The sequence below is a fragment of the Orcinus orca genome, chromosome 13, assembly GCF_937001465.1.
Source record: "Orcinus orca chromosome 13, mOrcOrc1.1, whole genome shotgun sequence".
NCBI lineage: Eukaryota > Metazoa > Chordata > Mammalia > Artiodactyla > Delphinidae > Orcinus > Orcinus orca.
The window spans coordinates 69,428,666-69,451,717 of NC_064571.1; the positions used below are offsets into that span (position 1 = coordinate 69,428,666).

The following is a 23,052-nucleotide window of genomic DNA, read 5'->3' on the forward strand; positions in this document are numbered from 1 at the left end:
ATCCCTGGCTGAGACAAGGTCCCAGCTCCCACCTCTGCGCCACACGACAGGTTGGAAGGCGAGAGCTTCAAGCAGGCAAACCCAAGAATAGAACGGCTTTGGCCTTTATTTAGATGTGCCGATTCCAGGATCATAGGTCCCAGGCCCCAAGGAGTTGTGACTGTCCCTTTGGCTTCCTACATTACCAGGTGTTGAAGCGAGTGACCTCTGTAGCGGCCAGGGGTGGCCAAGGGAGAGGGCTGCTGAGGAACGTGGCTGGGGAATTCAGGATGAGAGCCCGCACAGGGCTGGCGGGCCTACAAGCTCACAGTGTTCAGACTTATGGGAGGATTTTCCCTCTGGCGACCCCTTAGGGCTCTCCAGGCCATCACTGTGCCGACACCAACCGCAAGGCCGCCTCCTGCTGCCACTGGCACGGCCCAGGAGAGCATTGGGGGGTCTGCTTTAGCCCGGTCTTGGAGCAGCCGACTGTTCCTCAGGGTGCAGATGTAGGGGTGCCCCTGTGGAGGAGGAGAGGGTCAGGGCTCAGGGCCTGAAAACCACCCATCTGAGGCTTGTGTAGTCCCCATCCCAGAGACGGTGCAATAACCTTGTTTCCACCGCTCATCCCTGTTTGTAAAGCTCCTTCATCCACACTGTGCCCCAACCCCCTGGATAAGGAGGGGTATCCAAAGTGGTCAACACCCAGCTATAACCTCCTTTCCTGTCAACTCAGTTTTGAGAGATCGGGAACTGATAGGTGACCCGTGGAAGAGAGTCCTGAGGAGCTTGCAGAGTGCCCACCTCTGTTTCCTCTAGGCCGCCCCGGACAGCTATTCCCATCCTCCCATCCCAGGAGTGCCCGCGAGCGGGGAAGGTCGGTGTGGAAGGACAGCTGGTTCTGTAGTAGGTTAAGAACCCAAATGTGAAGGGCCTGCCTCCCTGGATCCTTTCCTTCCCCCCGGTGAATGCTGGTGGCATGGTGGCTGTGTGGAGCCCTGTGCTAGGAACTGGGAGAGGGCCTGAGGGTTCAGGTGTGACATCACTCGCTCCGCGGTCCAGTGGGAGATAAGACATGTTCAGAAACAATCCCATCACAGAGGAGCCTGGGTCAGTGCTTGTGAGAGGTGCGCACAGAAAAGAGAGACCAATGCTGATGCGTGTCTGGGGTGGGAGTGGTAGGGTGAGATAAGGTGGACGGTAGCCCAGAGAGGGCAACATCTGGGCCTTGCAGGATGTGAAAATTTCCCACAGGCGGAGATGGGGGGTGAGCCTCCAGAAGGAGCAGATGGCAGAAGCAGATGCACGGACGGGGGCTGTCGTGGGGCTTCTCTGGGAAGCCGCTCCGTTTTCCAGGAGCGGAGTGTGTGCCTAAGGTGAGAGGGGAAGGTGGGCCTCTTGTCTGGACTCTCCTCCGTGGGCGCGGGGACCGGGGAAGGGTTTGACAGCCTTGACGAGACTGGAATTCCTTCCAGGTGGGCCGCTCTGGGTCTGGCAGCGATTACAGGATGGACAGAGAAGGGAGAAAGGAGAGCTGGGGAGACAGGGTTGGGGCTTCGTCCCTGGTCCGGGCGAGGGCGGTGCGGGCCTGGACACTGGTGGTGCTGGAAGGCCAGGAAGACGACGTGGGCACCCAGAACAGATACGGCCTCTTATTTCTCTTTTCCTCCCAACCCCCAGCTCCCAGGAGCATGCCTGGCATGGGAGGGCTCCTCGGCGCATGTTTAAGACGGAGGATGCCACAGACCCTCGAGGGTCACGGGGGTAACGAGGTTCTGGCCAGTGCTCGCTCATCTGCCTCCCCGGGCCTCTTCCTGATTCGGTGAACCCATCCCTTTGTCCCTCCCCTCACTCCTGGCTGCGGCTCCCTGAGGACCTGAGAAGTGTCGGGGCAGCCAGGAGAGGTGAGATTTGAGAATGGTGGTCGTGAACGAACGTGCATGATGGTGAAGCCTCCCAGGGGACTTTTGTGCCTCCAGATGGCCAGGACCTCCCCCCTCCCCCAACCCAGGCACCTGTTCCACTCTAGACAGGCAGGACCTTACTCACAGGGGAGGGGCACTTGAGTTTGGTTCGGCTATAGGTGAAGTTGTTGGAGGTTGTCTTTTGACCCACGGGTTCCAGCTGAAAAGAGAAAAGGAAACCTTGGTTCCCTCCAAAGCTGGGAGAGACCTCCCTGTCCGAGGGAAGAGAATCTCACACCAGATTTCCTCCCTTTGCAAGGCTGAAACCAGCCAAAGGGGCAAGACCTGTGGCAGACACTAGCGGCCCTGGGGCCAGAGCTAGACCTGACTTCTGACTCACAGACTGACAGGTCAGAGTCCATCAGAGGAGGGGGCAACCCTGAGTCTGTGTCCTGGATTTACTGCGGAGGACACTGAGGCCCAGGAGAGACTGACCGGTCCAGAGGCTGCAGCGAGAGTGGGAGGGCAGAGCCCAGGACCTCCACCTCCTGCTTTCCTGCTGGGTGGTAGTGACTGCAGACACTCTGCACTTTCAACTTTATAAAATGGTGATCATCATATTTACCAACTCCTTGAAGTGTCTGGGGATAGTCAATTTCAGGAAAATTTTGAAAACATACTGGTTACCATGACGTCGTTATTATGCTTGGCTTGTCAACCTTAAGAAATTGGCATTTTCTCACTTGAGCTACTTTCGTGTGTTTTCCGCATAGATGAAAAGATTTACTTTGAAACCTCCCGGGGAGCAGCTGTGGTTCAGGGAGGTTCTGCTTCATGCTTTTGATCCTGGGACCCTCTGAGAATGAGCTGGAAGCTGCTGTGACTCCCTCCCCAGCATCTTAAGCCAGTAGCCTGCCCCCTGGCAGCATGTGGCCAGCACCAAGGAGAATGGATCCCTGGCACTCACTTATCCAGACTCTGTCCTGAATGTCTAGCGTCCACCCATCATATGATCTGCTTCCCTGCCTGTTCCTGACCTCATCAGCTCCTGACCCCCAGGTACTGCCCAGGAGGGAAGGGCAAGTCCACTATGCCGGCTAATGACCACACCTGGCCCGTGACCTTGCTTTTTGTTGTCTTAAAGCCTTTTCCACCTGTCTGTTAGTAACAATTAGAGGAGGAAGGGCTGCTCTGGCCTTGGGAGAGTCACCACGGTGACTGGACAGAGCATGGTGGGCACATCCACTGGGGTCCTGGCTCTGCTGATAATGAGCTGTGTGGTGCTAGGTGGGCTCCTGAACTGCCCCTAGCATTTTTCCTGCGTAGGTGACAGAACAAATGCTACAGATCAGTTGGCTGAGCCCCAGTGATACTCCAGGAACCCAGGAACTAACTGGCGTCGAGGAAGGTAACGATCATATGGATTTGATGACTGTATCAGTCTGACTTTTCAGCAGAATTTGTCAAAGTTGATGCCTCCCTCTCACAACACTTCTCGTTTCCCTCCCACCTCCCCCTTCTCTCCTTCTCATCAGTCGTTGGGTCAAAAGTTGGAAGAAAGCCCCAGGCTTGGTGGTTGGTCCTTTGCTCTTTTCCACCTATTCTTTCTCTAGATCTCAGAAAACCCCATGGTCTTGAATACCACTTCTATGCTAATAACCCGCACATTTTTTCCCCTAAATCTCCATTTCTGACTCTCTCTGAGCTCCAGAATCATACATTTAACACCGTACCTGATACCTCTGGGTGGATTTCTGGAAGGCAGCTTACACTGACCATGTCCAAAATAAGAACTTTTGATCTTCCCCTCCCAACTCTATTTCTCTCTACACACCTCAACTGTCCACCCAGTTTCCTTGACCTCAAACTGAAGAATCACCCCTGTTCCTCTTCTGCCTCATCCACCAGCCAGTCCAAAACACATCCCAAATCTGACCACTTCCCTGCGCCCCCACTGCCATCCCCTGGTCCCGGCCACCTTCACCTCTCACCTGGACTTCCAGCAGCTTCCTAATGGTCTTTCCAACTCCTCTCTTGCTTCCTCCTAGTCTGTCTCTATGCAGCAGCCGGAGGGCGAACCAGATCACGTGGAAAGCCATCCAAGGACCCGGCCCCTGCTCTCGCCCACCTCTGACCTTGCTCCCCTCCCTCCAGGCACACTGGCCTTTACGCTCCTCACACGCTTCAAGCTCCTTCCTGACTCTGGCCCGCACAGGTCGTTTCCTCTTCCTGCAACACTGTGGCCCCAGACCTCTGCGTGCCCAGCAGCCTCTCCACGTTCGGTTCTCAGTTCACACGTCACTCTCCGGTGAGCCCTCCCTCTCTCCACTGTTACTCTCTGTCACATGACCCTGCCTTATTTTTTCTTTTAAGCCATGAATGTGGTCAGAAATTACCTCATTGATTTAGTCACTTTTTTTTTTTTTTTTTTTTTTTTTTTTCGGTACGCAGGCCTCTCACTGTTGTGGCCTCTCCCGTTGCGGAGCACAGGCTCCGGACGCGCAGGCTCAGCGGCCATGGCTCACGGGCCCAGCCGCTCCACGGCATGTGGGATCTTCCCGGACCGGGGCACAAACCCGTGTCCCCTGCATCGGCAGGCAGACTCCCAACCACTGCGCCACCTGGGGAGCCCGATTTATTTACTTTTTATCTCTTTTTCCCATTAGACTGGCAGCTCCCCAAGAGCAGGGACGCTCTTTTCCCCAGCACCTGGGGCAGTCCCCACCACATAGTGGAGCTCAGGAAATAGTGGTTGAGGGGATGGATGGAAGAACTGGACTCATAAAGGCCTGAGGCTGGCCACAAGAAAGGCAATTGTTTTTCCTAGAACCTACCTTTCCTAAGACACTGTGGATACCACTGATGTGGCAAATGACAGGACTGAGACAAGGTAGGGTGCCATGGGGCCAGCTCTGGGGACTCAGAGAGGGCTTCTTGTAGAAGCTGACACCTGAGTTGAGTGTTGAGGTGGGTCAGAGTTAGCCGGGGAAGGAGGCTGAAAGGGCAGCTCCAGATAAGGGGAGGAGCGAGGGCAAACACACAGAGGCAGGAGACAGCATGGGTGGTGCAGGAAACTTCACTCCTTGCTGGATTGCTAAATGCAAATCAGGGAGATGGCAGCGGCTGCCGAGAGGTTAATTGGGGCCAAGTCTGGAAGGCCTGGTGTGCTGCGCTAAGGGGCCTGGCCTTTCTTCCTCAGGGAGGGGCCAGCCTTGGAAGTTTGAGAGCAGGGGCATGACTTGGTCAGATCTCATTTATGCAGACTACGCGGTTGCCCTGGGGTGAGGAGATCTAAGGCAGTGGTTTGCAAGCCCTATGCAGTAATATCACCTGGGGAGTGTCTGAAACGTCTTGAACCCAGGTGCTACCCCAGACAAAGTCAGAATTTCTGGGGATGAGGCCCAGGCACTGGGTTTTTGTTTTGTTTTTGGGTTATTTTTTCTGGTTTTTCTCTTAAATAATTTTTTAATCGAAGCTCACATACATCTAGAAACAAGTACAAATCATAAGTGAGCTGCTGATACATTATGACAAAATGAGCATACCCACATAGCATCCGGATAAGGAACAGAATATAATCAATACTCAGAGGCTCCCTCCTACCCTCTTCCAGTACTATCCACTCCCCAATAAGACCATGGATTTATTTGCTTGTTTTTGAAATTTATATATATAGTTGCATGTTGTTGAAATTTTATTCTCATTGCTGTGAGGTATTCTATTTTATGAATGTGCCGTTTGTTTATCCCTTCTGCTTTTGGTAGACATTTGGGGAGTTTCCTGTTTGGGGGCTATGAATAGTGCTGCTATGAAAATTCTTGTTGTATCCATCTTTTGGTGAACCTTGTGTATACCTTTCTGTTGGGGAGATACACGTAGGAGTAGAATTTTGGGGCCATAGGGAATACATGTGTTCAGCTTTAGTAGATATACCAAGGTTTCCCAAAGTGGCTGTAGGTATTAATTGTTTTTAAGAGTCCCCAGATAACTGTAATACACAGCCAGAGCTATTCTAATGGCTGTAAGCCTGGAGACAGGGAAACCAGCTAGGAGGCTAGCGTTGTTACTCAGCGCCCAGGGAGATGCTAATGTTAGCTGAGAGTAAGGTTTCCACAGAAGAGGGAGCGGGCAGCAGTAGAGGAATAGGCATCAGAAAAGAGGAGAAAAAACTGTTCATAAGAAGACAAAAGAAAAAGGAAGAGTGGACTTCCCTGGTGGTCCAGTGGCTAAGACTCTGAGCTCCCAGTGCAGGGGGCCTGGGTTCAATCCCTGGTCAGGGAACTAGATCCCACAGGCCGCAACTAAAGATCCCACGTGCCGCAACTAAGGCCCGGCACAGCCAGATAGATAGATGGATAGATAGGTAAATAAATATTTGAAGAAAAGAAAAGAAAAAAAGGAAGAGAAAAAATTCCCTAGTGCCGTTGGTATTTCTGGCTTTGCGGAAGTCTCTGGAGAAGGATGCGTAAACTGTTCAGAGAGGAGGGGCAGGAGATGCAACAGTTTCAAGTGTGTTTGTTGCCACAGTGGGGTACTCAGGGTGTGAGCCAAAGCCTGCAGACACTATGTCATAGGACTCTAATTATGAGACATGAATTCACTGGTTACGCATGTGCTTATCAGGCTGGGAGCAGGGAGGCAGCGTGGCGCTGTGGCCAGGACGCTTGGCAATTAGACCCGTGTTCTAATCCTTGTTCTGCCACTAGCTGGCTGTGTGATCTTGGGCAGATTGTTCCATGTCTCTGTATTTTAGTTACAGAGCATTCTGGCTAGATGACCTCTAAGAGCCAAGGTCTATCGGTTCGTCATTTATTTTATGTCACTTTAGGGGTGAGATTCCAGGAAGAAGACGACCTGAAAAGTTGGCATGATGCTATAGCTTTATATCTGAGATGGTTTTGGAGGAAAACACTGGACCCTGTAATTATTTCCACAAATCACATAGCACAGGATAACATACTCATAGATGATTTTAGGTTTGTTTTGCTTTGCGTGGCTTTGTTTTTTAAATTTGGGTTATGGCCGGGACAGAGTGGTTGGGGGGCCGTGGACAGTCTTGTAGTATTAATAATATGACAGTGTTCATCTTTTGTTTTCAGATCTAAATCCCTTCTGCTCGCGTTTATGAAATAGAAGCCTCTCACCTGTGTGAATGGGAAGACCTACCGAGCTGTTTTGGAAGAGAAAGGCCAGAACTACATTAAATCATGCAGAATGCGACAAATGGGCCCTGTAATGTTCAAGTCATCAATACGGCCATCGACCCCCAGGAGACTTGTGGGGGGTCCTGGCACTGAGCAGGCTCAGAACTGCCCTGAGGTAGGAAGACCATGCCCTGAAGGGGATGCTGGGAGGGAAAGGCTAGGGCTCAGCATTCCTGCCCCTCCTTGGAGTCTGTGGATTCCCCCGAGGTCACAGGGGGAGAAATGGACCAGGCAGAGAGATCCAGTCTTTGTGGGGGTGTGGGGAGGGGATTTTAAAAGGAATGAAATTGAGTGACTCAGCCACTGAAAGACACCTGGACTTCAAAGCAAAAAAGTCTTCAAAAGAAACATAACTGCTCTCAGGAATTGTTTTAACTTTGATTTAAAAAACTACCGTGGAGGTAGGGTTGGGAGGGAACTCAAAGGTATTCTGATTGCAATTCTGAGTCCTGGACTGACAGGAGATCAGGAGGGGGCAGAATGTGGTGTCAACAGGAGGAAAACACCAGGAAAACAAAAGCAGAGGAAGGCTGAGTCTGCAATTAAGGAGGCCAAGGAGAAAACCTCCTTACGTGCTGTTCTGAGAAGAGGAGGAGGTGGCGTAGCTAAGGAGAAAGACAATATTGTGAGTCAGCCGAGTAGGATACCGGCCACGCTGGCGGAGCTGACAGGTGTGGGAATGTTTGCACAGCGGTGCCTGGCAGAGCCGCAGCAGGCCTGAAACTGCAATGAGAGGAGCAGGCGTGTGGATTGTTTAGTCACCATGGGAGAGATGAGGGAGCAGGCAGGTTGGCGTGGGGATTGGGTTACCCGCAGAGCCTAGATCAAAAGAAGCCAGTGGGTTGGAAAGGCATTCACTTGCTCCGTGCAAGAGGATACAGCGCTCAGGGTTACTCGTCGAGCTCTGTGCAAACACAGCTGACTGTCCAGTCATGAGTGGCCAGTTGTAAAGGGCAGAGCAAGCCACAAGGCCGGGTTGTCCCTGTGGCCTCTGGGCTGTATGTTCCTTTCGTAAGGTCGCCTTTTTCCCCATTAGGGCTAGAATAGGTGGCAGCCTGGGAAAACAGGTTGAGTGGCTCTTTTCTTTTTGATGTTTAAAGAAATAATAGTTGGGACCGAGTGGATGGATTATTGTACTGGGTGCGGTACACACGTTATCTCAGTCTTCTAAGACCTGTGTCATTTTTGTTGTTTTTGTAGCTATTGATAGAAATGGCCAGAGAGAGATCATTGGCCCGAGGTCACACAGTAAGGGGTTCATGCTGATATTTTCATCCTTCCAGTCTATCTGATGACAAAATTATCCCCCGACAGCACTGGGGCATTACCGAAAGAATAGAATCTGTCTGGGCAAATACGTGAGCTGCCATTTGGAGCTCTGGGGAGAAGGGAGCCACATCAGCCGGTAGGTTTTTCGTTGTGGGAAAGAGTCAGCTTCCTCGGGTTTCCCCTTGACCCAAACCCACTCGACCCTCAGGCACTGACCATGTTATTCCAGAGAGCGATGGCCATCTCAGCGTGCCCGCGTTCTGAGAAGTGGAAACAGTCCTCGGAGAAGAAGGTGAGGTCAGCGCCTCCTCGCTGTGACCAAAGGCAAGGGGATTATCTTCCTGGGAAGAGGGCACTGCTACCCTCCCATCCCGCGGCATCCTGGGCATTTCAACTTTCATCCTTTCAACTCTGCTGCCAGTTGGCTCAGATGTTGATGGAGAAATTCCCTGGTTTTGGAATTTTTACTTTTTAAAAATTATAGCCCCCTACAGTCCGCATCCCTTTTCCTTCAGCATCCCTGCTCTAATGGTTGAAAAAGAATAATAATATTTTTAGGAAGCTTTCCATTTCATCCCAACCCAGCAAATAGCAGGGCCATGTCTGGGGAGCTTGGTCACTGTTAATTTTCACCTTTTCTTTCCAAGTACATCTAAGTTCAAGTTATACTCAGAAAAGGTGGGTGCAGGGGAAAGGAGGAAAAGCAGAAACAGCAACCCTTTGGGAGTGCTCTTGGAGAGAGATGGTCCAAAAAAGCCCATGTAGAAAAGGAAATACATTGCCTAAGATACGGCCTCTGCACACGCACCTCCCAGACACGCCCGCAACTTACGTCATTCAGGGGGACAAGAGTGTTTTGGAAGAAAGGCTGCACAACCACGGCGAAGTCCTCACGCTGCAGGTACTGGTAGGAGAGCCTGGAGAGGCGACTCTGGGGATGGGGAGAGAGGCTGCTTAACCGCCCGCAAGACGGGCAGACGGTCTGTTCCTGTGGGCTTGGGTGGGTCACGGCAGGGGCAAGGGACTCAAAGGAGCCGCTCTAGTGCCTGAGCATCTATTTAGTCTGCACCAGGTGGGGGCGCCACCCGGCTCTGCCCTGACGTCTGCTTGGGCCCGAGGCCGCCTCTGCTCTCACTTCATGAAGAGGTGAATTAGAACACGGGGCCTCAGTTCAAACGGGGAGCATTTCAACACCAGCTCCTCAAAATGCCTGTGACGTTGGGGGTGAGTATCCACGGTCTTTGCATTTCTTAAGTGCCAAAAGGTGGACTATAAAAGGGATAGACTAGCTGTGCTCATCCTCCAGAAACTTATTCATCTGGGAGACGGAAAAATCAAAACCAGGTAGGGCTTGAGGGGCCGTGAAGTGCTGACTGAAATTGCCGGGGGTGCTTCGTGGGGGGAAGCTTCTCAGAAGAGGTAAGAAGACAAGCCCTGTGCATGAGATGGATACACTGCGGAAAGGCCCGGGGCACGGCAGGTCCAGGGAAGGCACAGACGGACGTGAGAAGCTAAAGGAGGGAGGAGCCCCAGGGTAGTGAGCACAGCCCCTCTCCCCTCTGGGAGCTGAGACGTGGGCGTTCTCCCCAGCTTCCCTTCTGAGCTTCTCACTCCCCGCCCCTGCCTTGGTGTCTGATTCACCTGGACACGTATTTCAGGGGCTGTGATCTCAGTAGAGCCCTCACTCCAGGAGTAAAGATGGGGGGGTGGTAGGGAGAAGAGGTGGGGGACAGGGTCACCTGGAAGTCCCAGTTCACTGTCTTCAGTTCTTGCAGCATCTCCAGGGAGTTCTCCTGGGAACCTCGGAGGCAGGTGCAGTTGTTCCTGTGAGACAAGGAGGCCTGAGGCTCAGTGCCCCCAGGAGGCTGCCCCCGCCCCACGGAGGTGTCCCCAAACACAGCCTTGCTTCCTCTTGGGCCCGGGTCACAGAACCATAGTGCTTGTTGGGAGAGAAGGTGGACGGGCTGGCACCAATGCCCGGGTCTCCTGTGGACGGGCTGCCTGTTCCCCTGGCCGCCTGACTGCTCCTTCCCAAGAGTGCAGCTCCTGCCTGGGGTTTCTCCACGAGGGCTGGGGTTGGGGGAAGACGGCCAAGGTGGCCCAGCCTTTCTTCCTCATGCTCCTGAGGCCTCCCTTCTCTACCTTTGGCTGCTTGGGACTCTCCCACAGGGCTCCGGAGTGAGGGGTCTCTTGGGCAGCAGTGGCCACTCTGAGAATAGGAACCAGCTGGTCACCTTCCCAGCGAATCCATTTGACCCCAGATAGGACAGGACTCCTCAGCTCCCTGTAGAATCTGCTCCCCCCTAACAATGGTCACAGGAACTCTGGGCGAACCTCTGGCCTCAGAAGATGGCAACTTCCTGCAGGGTCACAGCTGAGCTTTAATAAATTCCAGCCCCAGCAGAAATTCTTGCACATTGTACCTTAGCTCCAAGCCTGGCCTTCATGGACAGTCCTATCGAGCACGTTAAAAAAGGTGCTATTTCCTGAGCACCTGCCCCACAGCGACCAGGTACTTTATTTGCTCTTCCGCTAGACCTCACCTCTACCTCCCAAGTGAGGAGTAAGAGGCCCAGAGAGGTTGCATGGTTTGTACAGGGTCCCACAGCTCCTAAGATGGCAGAGCCAGGATTTGAGGCCTGATAGAGCTGTCCTGAAAGCGCATTGCCTTGTGTTGCCTCTCAAACAGGAACAAACAACTTGCTGAAGTTGGGGTTTGGCATCACAGACAATGTCAGGGGCCCTCACGGGTTATCTGACTGTCTGCCTCACTTTCCAGAAAAGCAAACTGGGGTCCAGGGAAATAAAGTGACTTGCGTACAGTAGGCATTCAATAAGGTGGTAGCATTTCTGAATGGTTTTCCAAGCCCCTGGCTAATTGCTGATGTCTGCTCCCCAGACAAGAAGGTCTGGGTCCACCTTTATCAATCTCACCCACTGACATCTAAGCCCTGTTCTCCCCAGGTGCCCTCCCCCTGGGCCCACGTACGTCTACTTACTGGGCTGCCAGTGGCATGACACATTTCCCACCTTGGCCCTGGTGCAGGCCAGCCAGCTCCATGACCTCTACCACGTTGATGAAAGCCCTTGGAAGCTGTGGGCAGAGGGGTGGGCTTCAGTAGTCCCCAGGCACTTGTGGGGGGGCACTGGTTACTGCTGGAAAGAGCTTGGGGGATCCTCTACAATCTACTTCCTCCTCCCCAACTTTACCAATAAACTGAGGCCCAGAGAGGGAACGTGCCTTATATTATCCCGTGGAATCTCCCTTATTGGCCCCGCTTTATAGACTGGGAAACCGAGACACAAGGCACTTGCCCAAAGCCACATCGCTAAGCCACAGTACCTGGCTACAAATCAGGCCGACTGGCTCTTTGCCACCAAACAGATGCAGTCGGATCCAGTTAGAATCTTCCCCGCAGAGGAGCTACGCAGCTGCCTCCCCCCCCCACCCCGCCCATCCCATCCAGGGACCGGCTCACGGAGGGGTGGGGGGGCTCTGCTTGGCGTGCATCTCACTGAACACATCTAGATGCACACGGGTCACAGCCCCTGGGGAGCAGCCTGCTTGCCACCAGGAAATAGGACCCAGGATTGTGCTGCCCCTGTGCTGTCTTACCTCCTCATAGAAGATGCCCAGGGCCTGCTGGATGTGCCGAACATACTCGCTGGCTGAGTGGGCCTCCTGTGAAGAAGCAACGGGCTCTCCTCAGCTCCTGGCAGGAGGAGGAGAGTGGCCTGAGGCCAGCACAGGAGGGCACTGCATGGGCTGGGAAGCCCAGCCCTTACTGCTGGTGGACACAGTCTCTTGTAAGAAGTCATCCCTTGACTCCTACTAGGTACCATGAACAATCCCCACCCCACCCTGCTCCCGGCTCCTCTAACCCAGAGCCTGTCAGTGCTGGACCCCACTGCCGCTCCAGTCCCATCCGTTCCCCCGCCTCTCCTCCTCCAACCAGGACAGAGCCCCTGGTGGCCATGCTGTCTCTTTCCTCTGGGCTTTGGTCCGTGCTGGCCCCACTGCCTGGGGCCCTCTGCACTGCCTCCCCCTCACTCCCATCCCTGTAACTCAGGTCAAGGGTCTCCTCCTCTGGCCCATCTCCCAACTGGAAGCTGATTTAGCCCCTTCCTAAAACATAGCTGGAGTTAATCCTGATGGAGGCCCCAGGTCTTTCCACAGAAAGCTGCTCTCAGGATCGTAAACCTGCCTGTTTGCATGAGGACAGGTATTCTGGGGTCACTTCTGGCTCCCTGGACCCCAACGAGTGCAGGACACAATCGCATTTAAAACCCCATGGGACTAGGTCGCTTCTGCCTCTGGAGTCTGGGCAGGGAGGGAGAAAGCCCCTGGGTGGGGGGAGGCCAGTTCTCATCCAGAATTTGGTCACTGTGAGCCAAAGGAATGATAAATGCCTTCTCCTCGCTGCCTGTGACTGTCAAATATTCTACCACAACCTCCGAATTATGGAAGCTGCTTTTTCTTTTTTCTTCTGGCCAAATAAAATATAGCACACCCTCAACTTAGAACAAGATGTATTCCAAAAGTTATTACTTCCCACAGTTTGTAAGTCTGGACATATTTCCCCTTAGAAACGACATTAGGAGTGGGTTGGGTTCCCGGGCCGGCAGAGTTTGTTAACGCGTGTTGTCCTTGAAGGAGCAGTAAGCCATCGATCGGGAACAGTTCAACTGAATCAACCCTATTTATGGCATTGTTTCATCCTCCCCCTGCAACCTCCCCACCACCAAGAGACGCCCAAAAAAGTGGGCAGGGACTCTAAGCAGGTGAGGGTGGGGCTCCCTAGTTATCCACTGGATACCAGAGAACAGTATTTGTGTGCATAAGAGAGGCCGCCTTGGCAGTGCCTGAAGAGTGGGGACATCCAGACACTTCTGGAATCAGGGGACCAATGCAGCGGCCACTCAGCAGTGGGAAAGGCAGGCCTCTCCTGGCGTGTGTGAGCTGGGGCTTCCTGGGCAGACTCAGGTGCCTAGGAGAGCCGGCCCGTGTGCCTCCCGTGAGGGAGGTCCTGGCCCTGGGCCTGGATGGTGACCTTGGCCAGCAGCTCCCCTCTCAGGGCCCCCAGGGGGCTGCTCAGGGGCCTACCGGATTCTCGCAGTAATGGCACAAATCGTTGCTCCCAATGAACAGGGTGATGAGCTTCCAGTCTTTCTGTAGGTTGATTTCCTGAGGGGACAGAAGATCCCAGTTAGGCCTTGGTGGGGGGTACGTGCATGTGCCAGACGGCCCCCCAAGTGCCTTTTCCTCTCTTTGTATCACAGTGGAGAGAAGATGCCGAGTGCAGGCTCTCCTGCCCTCACCTTGGTGCTGGGGCAAGGACTCCGCCAGAGAAGCGCGCGCGCGCGTGCGTGCGTGTGTGCGTGCGTGTGTGTGTGTGTGTACGCGCGCACGTGTGTGCTCACTCAGTACAGAGGACCTTTTTCCCTTTGAGATCCTCTTAAGAAAGTTGCGGTCCAGGAGGAGGTGGTGTGTATTAACCCACCCCTAAAATGGGATCGAAAGGCCTTCAGAGGAGCCGAGGGCACAAGACACATCTAGAAGCAAAAGCCCAGAGCTGGCCTCTCTTCAGGCCTGGGTCCAGGGAGGGGGGTGGAGGAGGAGCCCCTCGTGGACTGAGAGTTGGGAGGGGGACGGGGCGGCCCCCGGAGGAGCCTGCTTTCCACTCAGCGCCGCCATAATAGGAGTCCTCCCAGACGCTGAGTTCCAAGGCATAAACACAGAGTGTTTAAAAAAGTGCTGGTGGGGAGGTTTAGAGGGGCCGGGTTAGCGGGAAGGAGGAAGGGTTGGAATGAGCTGCCTAATTTTAGAAGCCAAAGTTTACATAATAGGGCTCTGGAAGCCAGCTCCTGGGTAAAGTGGAAAGCCGCCAGAGGCCGAGGCCTGCCACCTCCGGCCACCCTCTGCCCCTCTCACCTCCTGCAGCCGGCCCTGGGGGGAGGGGGCGGCAGAGACGGGCGGCGTCTGGGCGGCAAGGCCTGCTCCTCGTGGCTCGTTTGGCCCCTCTTAAGGGCCAGCCAAGAGCCTGAGCTGCAGTGATACAGAGGGGGCTCTTTTAGGGCGGCTTGCACCCACCCCAGCTACGGGCAGAGCACCTTCCAGGGGCGGCCCGGGGTCCCGTACTCACAGGGCTGTTCTTCATTCGCTCCATGAGGTCCCGGGCCTGGGCCGGCATGTCACTGGAGGGGGGAAGAGAAGGGGACATTAGGGCTGGCTCACGAGAGAGGGCTCAAGCTGTAGGATTTGGGCCTGGCAAGGAGATGTTTCAGGAAGAAAAATGTTATATAAAGTTCACTCTTTCAGAATGCATTGCAAGGCTTTCAATTCTCAAGAAATCTCAACCTGTTTAGAAAACTCAAAGATCTGCCCTGGACCTTGGAGCCGTAATTGATCCTGACCCTGCCAAGGGCTAATCTGCATCTCCCCACCCCCTTCTGCAGGCCTGCTCCTCTGAAGCCACTTCAGGGGGATTTGCTCGACCTTCCCATCAGGGACATTCCCTTATACTTCATCCAGCTCTTTCGCTGCAGGATGAAACTGAACTGAGCCTGTTCAGTTCTTATTTGGCTGCCTGTTTTAAAAATAACCTTTTGTATATTTGAAAACATTCATCGTCCCAAATGATCCCTCAGCTTTTTCCTTTCCAGGCTTCACGACTCCTTTAACCTTTACCTCTAAGTCCCACTCTCCATTCCTTTAATCCTTTTGTTATTCTCCTTGTAGTTCCTTTGGATTTCCACACCATTCCCCATCTCCTCACTTCTCCCACTTGCAACAAAACAGGACGGGGGAGACAAATACGGACAGGACTAGTTCTTCCTTCACCTCCTGGATACCTGCCATGAACGAGTAATTGAATGCTTCTGGATGAGAGACAGGTATGTCAATGGAAGCTTACCCAGCAATAAAGGGGAATGAACTAGTGATACACAAAACAATGGGGATGTATCTCAAAATAATTTTGCTGGGTGGAAGAAGGTAGACAAGAAAAGAGTACATAGTCTATGGTTCTGTTTCTGTAAAGTTCTAGAAAATTAAAACTAATCTATAGGGACAAGAAAGCAGGTCAGTGGTTACCTGGGGCCCAGGGAGTGGGGTAGAGACAGGAAGGGGCGGGAGGGAGAGATTGATTACAAAGAAATACAGGGAAACTTTTGGAGGTGATGGATATATTTATCATCTTGATTGTGGTAACGGTTTCACAGGTATATGCATATAACAAACTGATCAAATTGTACACTTTTAATACGTACAGTGTACTCGTCAATTACACCTCAATAAACTGTTATTTAAAAAAAGATATGTATGTGAGAAGGGATACAGCCAATGGAGGCTTCCATGGAAGAAATCATAAAAGCAGTAACTGGTACAGAATGGGCATTTTAAATCTTTGCATGTCCACAGTGAGCTGGGCATGTGGCCAAGCATACGTGGTACCATCCCTGCCATGTTTCTCATTAATACATTCAGGACCGTATCTCACATGCTACTGCTATTGATGCGTGTGTCAGAAAGCTATAAAGAAAGCCTGTCCTGGTTAAAGGTGACCACAGAAATCCCTGTAACCTTTTAATAGGTTCAAGCTATGAACAGGGGAATCCACGGGTGACAAGCCCTCAAGGGCACTAGGGGAAGTCAGGCTTTAAAGAAGCTGCATGTCTCGGCTACTTCCCCTGCCACTCCTCCCCAGGTACTCTTGCTGCCTGATGGAGACACCAAGCAGCAGTGAAATAGAAAAAGCAGTTTAAGAGAAGTGAAGCAGGAACGGGGAAAGGGGCTTGAATGTCAACAGACTAAGGAATCAATTCCTGGTTAATAAAGCCTGGGCTCTAAAAAAAATAATAATGGTAATACCAGCAACTAGAGGTTGATATGATGGCCCCATGAAGCCCAATTTTTTGCAGAAAATAATTCTTCCTGCTTATGATGTTGAGGACCTGACATCGCTTCCTGTGGCTCAGAGGCTCAAAGCGAGCGTGGGGCCCTCCTTACCGCGTCTGAAAGGAACTTTCCCTGTAAACAGGGTGAGTCAAGCGGGTTCTGTTTCCCTGGTGATCTGAGTGCAGCAACCCTTCTACAAAGCAAAGACCCAGCACGCTCTGTGCAGAAAATCAATGAACTCCATCAGGCATTTCAACTTTAATTATCTGGGTTGTTGTCAACCACAGAAATCCAAGTGCAAACAGACAACCGCCATGTTGTTTCGAGGCTCAACCATCTAACTCCCTAGTGTCAATACCATCTAACTCCCGAGTGCCAACATACGGCTTTTTCAGAGTCAAGGGCTGGAGGTTCAGAGGCGAGAGAAGGGAGGAGGGAAGGGCGGCCAGCCGTGAGGTCCTGCTCTGTGTCCCCAAGGTGCTGAGAGTTGTCACCTGCACATTCGACCCCAGCCTCCTCTGGGCTGGGAGACCAGCTGGAGTCAGCAGGAGGGCACCCTGCGCCCTGGCCGCATGCTTCCTGTCCGGCCACCCTCAAGGGCTTCTCCCCGCTGCCCTGAGAGGTGCTAACAGCTCAGTGGGCAGAGCGAAGGCTCTGATTCAGCCTGGTCTGATCCTGGCTCCTCTGGTCCCTCGCTCTGATAACCTTGGGCCGTTCAGGAAACGGTCTACGCCTCTGTGTCCTCACGCTAGTACCCATCTTGAAGGGTGTAAGGATTACAGGAGATGATCCACGTGAGGGGGCAGCTCAGGGCCGGGCAGCAGAAGTGCTCCGTGCACCACGGCTCTTACGGCCCGTCTGTGGGCCCGGGTCCCAGACACCACCCTTCTCTCGTCCCCGATCTCTCGGCCTTGCCCTCCTCTGTCCCTCCAGTACCCACGTCTACTCACCGAGCTCTGGCCCCTCCCACTGCTGCATTCAGCCCGGCCGTCTCCTCCCGGGTGCCGGCGGAGAAGCCAAAGATTTTGGGGTTGAACTTCTTCAGAATGTCTTTGAAGAGGGAAGGAGCAGAGAGCACAGGTGAGAGGGAGATGGACGTACAGTGTTGGGGCACAGGTGTGGGCAGGACGCTTCTGGGTCTCTTCAGGGCAGGCTGACTTCTCTCCTTACAGACAACCTTCTCTTCCCTCACTCAGTGGAAGGGCCCTGGCCTCAGGGAGGGGTTGCTACGGCCACAGTGATGGTGCCTCTCCGTGTTGCTACTTACTGGGCAGTGTGGTGTGGGTCCCCAAGTCGCCGTCCCCTCCAATGCTGGGGAAGAGAAAGCACATTTGTTAAAATCACAGGTCATCATATTTCTGAGTCAGAACCAGACAGTCTGCCCTGGGGCAGGATTCCCATCTCCCTTAGGAATAACAGAAGCATCGGGGCATCGCCTTGCATCCCAGCACCGGGCCTCGAGTACCCGGCCTCATCTCTGGAGGGGTGACAGGGAAACACACCACCCATGCTTCTGTGGGGAGCGTCATCAACAGAGATGAGTGGAGAGCACCCTCACCTCCAGGAGAGTCCCCTCCAGGCTGTGGAGAGGTCACTGGAGTTGCTGGGTCGGGCTCCCACCGCTGTCTGAAAGGCAAAGAGAAGGCTCTAGAGCTGGGCTGGGTCGGGTGCAGGCTGGGGGCACTGGGGAGGGGCCCTCTTGCCCTGGTGTAGCAGCTGGGACCTGGATTTACCTTTTCTGAAAATGGTACCAGCCTTTCCCCAGGCCACTTAATCTCGCAGTCGTCCTGACTTCCCAATCTTCCACACGCAACCAGTAACCAAGTTGTGGAAGAAGCAAGATTCCTCCTCCCCAACCTCTCTGGCTTCCGTCCCTTTCTTCGTGTTCCCTTTGCCATATTTCCAGGTGAGACTCTCATCCCCTCACCATGGACGGCTCTGGCGTCCACCTGACCCCACGGTCTCCAGTGTCTCTTCCCATCTCACGGGGCTGCCCACCTGCTCTGCCAAGCACACCTGTTCCTTCACGCCTCCCTCTGACTCTGACCTTCCAGTGGGTGTCTCTTACTCACAGGGTCAGAGCCAAACCCCTTCACCAACATCCAGAGCTCACCATGACCTGGTTTCCACTTTCCTTTCCTTGTTCACCGCCTCCTTTCCTGTCCACACAAACCTTCAGGTCTAAACAAGTTGATCTGAAGCATGAGGGCCTTGGACCGGCCTACTAACAGCCACTCCATCCTTTCTGGGAATGCTGAAACTCCTCCTTTCCAGCCATTATGTCTCCAGTTCATTCTCTAACACCTTTGTCAATTTCTGCCTCCTCCATTACGCTTTTTCTAAAGGCCCCATTTTTTAAATTAATGTTTATTGGAGTATAGTTGCTTTCTAAAGGCCCTATCTTAAAAAAAGAGAGTATTCCTCTTTGAAAATTACAAAATTAGTATGCATTCACTATAACCAGTGAAATGATACAAAGACGTTTTAATTACTAACTTACCCCTACTTTAATAACCTGCCCCCTGCTCCAGGTTCTACGTCCCCTCCCTCCTCACCCCTTACCCTCACATACACACTACCAGGATCAATTAATGGTTAAGAGCCTGGTGTGTATCCTTCCTTCCACAGCTTTCCCCACGTTCATACCAAAATTAAAACACACTCAAACCCATCTGGAGAAGTTGTTCTTTACTGAAATGAATACCTGATTTCACAAGTCCGGTTTGTCCCCGATATGATTATGTACCTTCTTCTGTGTAAGTGTTTTTTATTTCCCCAGCTGGACAAGTTTCTAGAGGGTTAAGACTACATCTCATACTTATTTTCCCTCTGAATTGCTAGCAGAGTGTCTCACACACAGACAATAGCTAAACAGTTGGCCCATACAATTCCTTTAGTGAAACTGTGCTATGTGCAGGTATTGGGCCCCCTCTGCCCCCACAAACACATCTTTAAATGGGGTGAGCGGGTGCTGGGCAGTGTGTGGGTAAGACCCACCATCCTAGGAGTCTGGGTGAAGGAGATGAGTTCCCTGGTAAAGGCAGGCAGACTTGGATAAGTACCTTAACACAGGGGTCCCCAACCCCCAGGCCTCGGACCAGTACTGGTCCGAAGCCTGTTAGGAGCTGGGCCGCACTGCCGGAGGTGAGTGGCGGGTAAGCGAGCGGAGCTTCAGCTGCGATTCCCCACCGCTACTCATCGCTCACTTTACCACCTGAACCCCTCCCCTGCCCCCCTCCCCTGTCCGTGGAAAAACTGTCTTCCACGAAACCTGTCCCTGGTGCCAGAAAGGTTGGGGACCGCTGCCTTAACACACACAGATGAAACGCTTGGGAACAGTGGGGAAGGGGGATGGACGGCTTCTATCAGGGGATGGAGGGGAGGCCCCGTGGAGGAGGTGGTATTGAGCCAGGCTGTGGAAGGGAGGAGGGGAGGGCATTCTCGATCGCCTGCTGGTGTTTTGCGGCTGCCTGGCTATGTCTCATTGCCGGACACAGGTACGTTCTCGGCTAAATGCTGAACACAGAGCTGATGTGGAGGAAGAGGTGATTCCGCACAGGGCCTGGCCCAGCTCAGTACTCACAGTCAGCGAGTCACCCAGGGCAGCTACCACTTTGATATCCGCTGGCCGGAGCTCATGGACTAGGGAGACAGGAAAAAAGATGGATGGTCAGTGGAGGTCTTCCTTTGAAACTATTAACTTGGCTAGGAGTCTGAGATTCTGTTCTTATCCCACAGGTTCCCATTAAACTTATTTCCAGCCTAAGGCTTTAGAAAATTTGTATTTTCCATCTATTCAGAGCAACTAAGGCACTGAAGGTGATGGGCTTGATGGCTCTCATCCATCCTGAGAGGAGCCCACTTCACACTGGAGTGGTCCAGGAAAGCTCCAGCTGGGTGGGGGGCGGGGGGGTCATGAGCACAGGTAGAGAGGACCCCAATCCCTGACTATACCTACCTCACCGGGCAGGGAGGTCTGAAAGGCTGCCATTGGGACTAACCCGAGAGGAGAAGTGTGGTTTGTGGAGAGCCCGGGAGCCCAGCAGTGCTGCAGCCTAGCTTGTCATGGGCTACCCGGGATCAAGGTCTGCACTGCACGGGAATCAGCAAGACCTGCTCAAGGCTCCAAGGTGTGTGTGTAGGTTGACTGAAGGGGGCCCTTGACTGAAGGGGGTGATGATGTTTATACTCACCTGATGTGGGGACACTGTTGGAAGGATTCCACTCCTCACACAGGAAGTCACTGCCCCAGTTCTAAATCAACAGGAGGAAAGACACAACACCCGACACTCACTGTGCAGGAAGGTTAGCTTCAGCCCAGGAAGAACTAGCTAAGCAATTCTTGGTGGAGGCTGGAATTATGTTACTGTAGGGGATCATGTGAGGCTAGAGCTGTGAGTTGTGGATGGAGCGAGAGGGGAATCAGAGAGGAGAAAATAGGTCTCTCCCCACCCGCCATGCACAAAACACATGATGTGTGGACACACTCATGCACACCCACAGTCTTTCCCACCTCAACTTATCTACACCCTTAAATGGAGCCCACAGTCATCCAAAGTAGGGGAGAAAACAGTGAAGGTGTGCAACAGGTGGTCTCCCAAAGGAACACAGACCTGGATGCCTAATAAGAGGTTCCATGTGGGTTTTGGTGGTGTCGTTTAACATGAAACTAATGTACACTAATTACAACGCTAGGACCAAAACAATAATTACAATATATTTAGGACAGTAATGTGAAATTTTTACAACTGCAAAGTTTCTGGTTTCTGCATATCATTTCTGAATATGTGCATATCATTTCTTTTGGTGTATTTAACTTAATAGCCAAACAATTCCTTGTATGTATATAAATTAACGTCTATAACCTGGATACCTTCAGTCCAATTCTCTTGTCTCTGGAATATAGGGCACACTTGCCAGGTGCTGGAGGAGGGGATGGGGAGGGAAGCAGAGGGCGCAGAAGTTGGGGGAAAGATAGAGTTCCTTCCCTAGTGCAGACGCTTGCATATGCCCAGAGGGGCCTGAGGGACAAGCCCAGTAGGGCTGAGTGCACAGTAGGGCTCCACACACAGCTGTTGTCCGGTTGACTGATTCTCTAGGCGTGTGGTTGCCAAAGGCTTTGGAAGCTTGTCTCTTTCATTTGGTCAGATGATGAGGCAGACATGCCTTGTTAAAACACTCCTCTCACAAGGGAGCAAAAATGAAACTTCCTTTAAATATTAGTTGCTTAATCTGATGTAATTTAGTTTATTCCAGGGAACTGCTCAATTCATCACACGGATGGAGTCCTTCTGTGTGGGAGTTCTACTGAAATCAAGAACACGTTTGTGCGCAGATGACAAATATCTGGGGAAGATGCAATTAAAAAAAATTCTATAGCCGTGAGCACTTTAGAAACATCTCAGAGAACTGGTGAGCCAGAGACAAGCCCATCCCATGCAGATGAACAGACCCAGGTTGGAAATGGAGCACTCTCGTCTGTTCCAAGGGAAGAACTGTACTTGGCACCCTATGCCAGGGCACCCGGATCCCCTGTGGGTCTTGTTAAATGCAGATCCTGAGACAGCAGGACTGGTGTGCTGCCTAAGACTCTGCATTTCTAACAAGTTCTCAAGTAATGTTGCTGTTGCCTGTCTGTGGCTAATTTAAATAGCAAGGTATTTTAAAAAAAGAAACAAATCCCACCACTTTCTAGGCCTGGGTTTTTAACTCTTCCGGCAACAGAAGCAAAGACACATGAGACTAAGATCCAAGAGGACAGAACCAGAACCACTGTTTTCACCAGTGTATACCCAGCACTTTGCACAGTGCCTGCGCCATTTAGGCATCCAATAAATATACGCATGTTAGATAAATCAATCAATGCCCAACTGACAAGATGTAGCTGACATTTCAATTCTAATGGATTTTGTTCGTGGTTGGCCTGGGACACGCCTCTGTTGGGCTAACATGAGCCTAAGAGAATTCAGAGAGGCTGGATGGTGGCATTACCACATGGCTTGCATCCCAGCGCTTAGCACCTAACGGTTCTTCAATAATTTCAGGTGAGTTCGTCTCAGTGCTTCAGCTGGCTTATAAAACGTCTTTCCTCAATCACTCCTGCTGCTCCCGAATCCATTTTCCACACTAGTCAGGGGGTCTTTAAAAAGGTGAAATAGATTACATCACCTTCTCCTAGAACCTCCGACAGTTTCCCACAGTGCTCCACCTGAAGTCCAACCTTCTTTCTTAGGGATTCAGATTCTGTGGGATCGGTCCCTCAATAAACCCTCTGGTCTCATGACCTACTCTCTACCTCATTCACACGCCCACAGCCACACTGACTTCTTTCTCTCATCAAATACACCCGACTCAGCCCCACTTCTGAGCCTTTGCACTCCCTGGTCCTGCCTGGGACTCTGGCTCTGGCTCTCCAGATAGCTGGCGTCTTTTCATCATACACATCCCAGCTCAAATCTCTCCTCCTCAGAGAGGCCTGACGTGGTCTGCACGGCTCATCAGAACATGCCACCCTCCCTGCCCCATCTCACTTTCCTGCATCACCTTCCTCAGAGCTGTCTTCACTCTACGAAATGATTGTGCTTAGCTGTCTACTGGATGCCTCCTCCGGTAGATTGTAAGCTCCATGAGGGGTGGGACCCATCTGTCTGGTCCACTGCTCTATCTTCCTGAATCAGTGTCTGACACACAGTAGGTGTCCAGTCTGGAACGACCTCTAACTCCTGAGGGCAGGACCACGCGGACACTTCTCTGAACGCCCTCCAGCCCCTCGCACAAGACTGGACAAACCATAGGTGCT

General features: G+C 52.5%; 1 protein-coding gene and 2 long non-coding RNA genes across 15 annotated transcripts in view; 2 read left to right on the forward strand and 1 right to left on the reverse strand.

Annotated features, from left to right (window-relative positions):
• PLB1 (phospholipase B1) overlaps positions 1–23,052 on the reverse strand; it is a 184,447-nt gene that overhangs the window by 7,314 nt on the left and 154,081 nt on the right. For 6 of the 7 annotated variants that reach the window (XM_033425198.2, XM_033425196.2, XM_033425195.2 and 3 more), the window contains 14 exons: positions 20,447–20,507; positions 19,837–19,895; positions 17,812–17,879; positions 17,521–17,564; positions 17,204–17,303; positions 14,500–14,551; positions 13,461–13,541; positions 11,973–12,038; positions 11,356–11,450; positions 10,096–10,180; positions 9,189–9,287; positions 8,573–8,668; positions 2,029–2,103; positions 89–500 (listed from right to left, as the gene is read on the reverse strand). In XM_033425198.2, the coding sequence (XP_033281089.2) occupies positions 297–500; positions 2,029–2,103; positions 8,573–8,668; positions 9,189–9,287; positions 10,096–10,180; positions 11,356–11,450; positions 11,973–12,038; positions 13,461–13,541; positions 14,500–14,551; positions 17,204–17,303; positions 17,521–17,564; positions 17,812–17,879; positions 19,837–19,895; positions 20,447–20,507 (1,185 nt within the window). In that variant the 3' untranslated portion in view covers positions 89–296. Of the gene's footprint in view, positions 1–88; positions 501–2,028; positions 2,104–8,572; positions 8,669–9,188; positions 9,288–10,095; positions 10,181–11,355; positions 11,451–11,972; positions 12,039–13,460; positions 13,542–14,499; positions 14,552–17,203; positions 17,304–17,520; positions 17,565–17,811; positions 17,880–19,836; positions 19,896–20,446; positions 20,508–23,052 lie in introns of those variants that run through there. The other variant, XM_049696313.1, reaches the window with a different exon arrangement.
• LOC117200778 (uncharacterized) lies at positions 1,218–8,719 on the forward strand. Of its 3 annotated transcripts, XR_004482467.2 has the most exons (9): positions 1,218–1,355; positions 1,660–1,883; positions 2,657–2,942; positions 3,028–3,291; positions 4,550–4,773; positions 6,712–6,859; positions 6,983–7,202; positions 8,288–8,492; positions 8,586–8,719. It is a non-coding gene; the product is annotated as an uncharacterized LOC117200778 (long non-coding RNA). The 3 variants fall into 3 exon arrangements; XR_007471029.1 differs by lacking the exon at positions 1,660–1,883 and having other exon boundaries at positions 1,232–1,355; XR_007471028.1 differs by lacking the exons at positions 1,218–1,355; positions 1,660–1,883; positions 2,657–2,942 and having other exon boundaries at positions 2,967–3,291.
• On the forward strand, positions 14,915–22,810 carry LOC117200779 (uncharacterized). Of its 5 annotated transcripts, XR_007471031.1 has the most exons (5): positions 14,915–15,250; positions 16,277–16,396; positions 17,187–17,333; positions 20,224–20,383; positions 21,500–22,810. It is a non-coding gene; the product is annotated as an uncharacterized LOC117200779 (long non-coding RNA). The 5 variants fall into 5 exon arrangements; XR_007471030.1 differs by having other exon boundaries at positions 16,277–17,333; XR_007471032.1 differs by having other exon boundaries at positions 16,277–17,333; positions 21,510–22,810.